The 3,879-nt window shown below is 47.5% G+C and overlaps 1 protein-coding gene across 1 annotated transcript; it reads right to left on the reverse strand.

Moving 5' to 3' along the window:
• Positions 1-3,068: 3,068 nt before the first annotated feature.
• Positions 3,069-3,576, reverse strand: LOC125553793. Its single transcript, XM_048717492.1, has one exon. The coding sequence runs from the start codon at positions 3,548-3,550 to the stop codon at positions 3,074-3,076; it is 477 nt and encodes a 158-aa protein (XP_048573449.1). The 5' UTR covers positions 3,551-3,576; the 3' UTR covers positions 3,069-3,073.
• Positions 3,577-3,879: the final 303 nt, after the last annotated feature.

A 3,879-nucleotide genomic window follows, 5' to 3' on the forward strand; every position in this document is an offset into this window, starting at 1 on the left:
TGCACTTGATTACTCATGCCTTTCCAATAGAATAATTTCTTGAGCTTCCGCAAGGTGACTGGCACACCTGAATGTCCTCCCAGGGGACTAGCATGGAAAGCCTCAATAATATTCACTGTCATGGGCGAGCCATTAGGCAACCACAATCGCTGCTTGTACCTGATGAGTCCATTTTGTAGAGAAAAAACATCTTCAGAGTCAGAGCGAACAGCCAATCTTGTAAGCAATTCTTGCACTTCTTGATCATGTTGGTAGGTGTCACACACATCCTGCAACCAAGCTGGGTGTTGACAAGTGATCGCTAATAATTCAGACTCAGGATGTGGTCTACTAGATAAGGCATCTGCAACTCGATTTTCAGACCCTTTTTTGTACTTTATCTTGAACTGCAAACCCAGCAACTTAGTGAAGACTTTCTGCTGCCAGGGAGTATGCAAGCGTTGGTCTTCCAGATGGGCCAAACTAAAGTGATCAGTAAAAATAAAAACTCAAAATGTTGTAGGTATGTGCGCCACTGTTCAACAGCCAATAAAATCGCCATGTATTCCTTCTCATAAGTGGACAATCCACGATTCTTTGGTCCCAACCCCTTACTGACAAATGCTATTGGATGTCCCTTCTGTAACAACACTGCACCTACCCTAGTGTCACTAGCATCAGTTTCAACAACAAACTGAACCTTGAAATCGGGCAAAGCAAGTACAGGTGCTGATGTTAGAGCTTTTTTTAACACTTCAAAAGCAGCATGTGTTGTTGTAGACCATACAAAGGGCACATTCTTGCGCAAGAGATGAGTCAAGGGCTGACTGATAACACCATAATTGCGCACAAATTTCCTGTAGTACTCAGAAAGTCCAAGGAACCCTCGAAGCTCCTTAATAGATTGGGGGCACTGGCCACTCAAGGACCGCTTGCACCTTAGCTGGGTCTGTTGACACTCCGTTCCCACTGACCACAAAGCCCAGATATAATATGCTACGTTGGGCGAATGCACATTTTGACTCTTTAACTCTCCACTGATGTTGCCTTAGTAGTTGCAAAACTTGCTTGAGGTGTTGCACATGTTCCTCTAAGGTAGCACTGAACACAAGTATATCATCAAATAATACGACTGCACAGACACAGTCCACAGGCGCTAGAGTAACATTCATCTCTCCTTGGAATGTAGATGGCCCTCCCGTCAGCCCAAATGATACCACATTAAACTCATAGTGACCATTGTGTGTATGAAAGGTCATCTTGTATTCTTCCCAGGGAGACAAACGGATCTGATGATACCCAGCACGAAGGTCCAATTTGGAAAACCATGAGGCGCCTGATAATTCATCGAGCAATTCATCTATCACGGGCAGAGGATATTTAGTCTTCAATGTCAACATGTTCAGTTGTCTGTAATCAACACAGAGTCGCCATGTGCCGTCCTTTTTCTTAACCAAAATGATTGGGGAGGCAAATGGACTAGTGCCAGGCGAAATTACACTAGAGGCTAGCATTTCTTTTACTTGTCGTTCTATTTCTGTCTTTTGATTAGGGGAATACCTGTATGGTCTAATGTTAACAGGACGAGCTCCCTCCGCCAGCGGTATTTTGTGATCACAAGAGCAGCGAGGAGGAAGGCCAGCAGGCTCCTCAAAGATATCTACAAACGAAGTAATAACTTGCTGAATTTCCTCCGGTACATCCTCAAGTACTGTCACTTTAGTCTCTTGTGTTTCTTGAATAAGCTGTAACTCCACTACGGTGAATTCAAACTCAAATGGAAGATCTCCTTGCAGAACAACCTTACTTCCCTTGTAATCAAAGGATAACAACTTCTGTAACCAATTGACACTCATAGTCCCTTGAGCTGAGAGCCAATCCATACCAATAATACCATCATAATGTTGTAGAGGCAAGATTTTAAAATCAGTAACAAATTGATGCCCCCCTACTGACCAGCCACATTTAGGAATCCAAGCAGAACACACTAGCTGCCCCCTCCTGCAATTCGGACCCTCTGCATTTTGCTCAACTTTTGCTGGCCTGCTAACTGACTTGCCAATATGTCACTAAGGAATGAATGAGAGCTGCTAGAATCCAGTAAGAAGATCACTTCCTGTCCTGCAACTTGACAAGTGAGTCGAATAGCGTTGTTAGCTAGGTCAGCTGTTTGTGTTTCTGCAGATAAGACCATCAGATCAACTTCACTATCATCCGAGTCTACAGAATCAGTAGCACAAAATTCCAACAATTCTTGCACCACATGTAGTTGTACTGTATTATTGCACTTGTGGTCTCTGCCCCACCGCTCACCACATATATAACACAACCCTTTTGCTCTCCTGTAAGCCTTGAGAGTACCCAACTTGTCCTCTGAAACTGAGGTCATTTTCTGTGTGTCAGAGGTCCTTACTTCACTAAGCGCCTTATATTCAGTTGGCTGTTTATACTGTCACGAAGGAGTGGAGTAGCTCGTTCGCTTGTTGGAATGTGGATACTCTGGTTCACTATCCCCAACCTCTTCCTGTACTGCAGCGATTGAATAAGCTGCATCCAAATCAGCTGGGCGTTGCACTGCTACCACCATCCCGACAGTGGGCTTTTGGCCATCGACAAAACGTGTGGTATAATGCAGCATATCAGGCTCAGGCTCATATGCTGTCAGCTGATCCATCATCTCTGAAAACTGATTTATGTACGCTTCCACAGACCCTGTCTGACGCAGTCTATACACTTTGCGCACAAGTATTTGATGCTGATTTCGCCCAAAGCGAGCAAGGACAGCGGCACAAAACTCATTCCACGATGAACAAATAAACTTCTGTTGAACTGATGAGAGCCAACGTGCTGCTGGGCCTTCAAACTTCATAGCTGCTACTGCAATCCAGAGGTCAGGATCTGTATCGAACATATCAAAGTAATCCACACATCTCGTCCGCCATAACTTGGGATTCTTTCCATCAAACCTCGGAAAATCCACTGATGGTGGTCGTCCATGCCCTGAATTTCCTGACGAAGACAACGCGCCATTCCGCCTCTCACGGTGTGACAGACTGGAGAAGGAAGAGGTCAGTCTGGGCAAATCAGCCATACCTCAAGCCGGTGGTGGAATATATGGCCCAGACAAGGCTGCACCCTTCGCCGCCATGGACGAACGGAACGCCTGCATGTTCCCTTCTGTCGCGCCCTTGGGAGAGCGCTCGCCCCCTTCTGCTTCATTGGGACGAGTCGTTGAACCCTTGGCGACGCACAGTTCCTGGATTTGCCTGAGGAGGTCCACTTTGGTGCCGTCGGTGTACGCTTGCATGTCGTTGACGGCTGTTTCCATCGCCGCCTCGATGGCCTTGTCGACGGCCGCCCCGACCGAGCGCGACACTGCTGCCTCAACTGCGCTGCCCACCGCCGCCACAATCATCGCCTCAAGCTCCTTCTGGTGGCGAAGATGGGTCGCCTCGCTTGCTTGTGTGACCGTCTCGTAGATCGCCTTGCCCTCCGAAGTGAGATTGTCCATGAGTTCCTGACGCCGGCGCGCCACCGCCACCGCCAGCCTAGTCTCGTGTGGATGCTCCATCGTGGGTGGGGAAAATTTTGGCTCTAAGTACCAATTCTTAACAACTAGCTAAAAATCTCAAGGGGATTGCCATGGAGGAAAGGGGATCAAGAGGGGAATTGCTTCAGTATACGAATTGGAGTAGCTTGTTACAGGTTCCTCCTCTTACAAGCTGACGGAAGAGCCGTTCAACCAATGGCCGAATGACACGGTAGCTAGGACACATCGATATATAGTTCACTTGACCCACTCATCGGATGCGTATCGCTGGGCCGGCTGTCTCAGTCGCTTGTCGAGCCGTACCAGCTCCTGGGCTTCGTTGGTTGGGCTGTCTCCTGTAGTAGCCCGTG

Source organism: Triticum urartu, chromosome 4 (genome assembly GCF_003073215.2).
Source record: "Triticum urartu cultivar G1812 chromosome 4, Tu2.1, whole genome shotgun sequence".
In the NCBI taxonomy this organism is placed as follows: Eukaryota; Viridiplantae; Streptophyta; class Magnoliopsida; order Poales; family Poaceae; genus Triticum; species Triticum urartu.

What these genes read in the sequence shown, in the direction of transcription:
- LOC125553793 (XM_048717492.1), bottom strand. Translation starts at nt 3,550, where the DNA reads ATGGAGCATCCACACGAGACTAGGCTGGCGGTGGCGGTGGCGCGCCGG.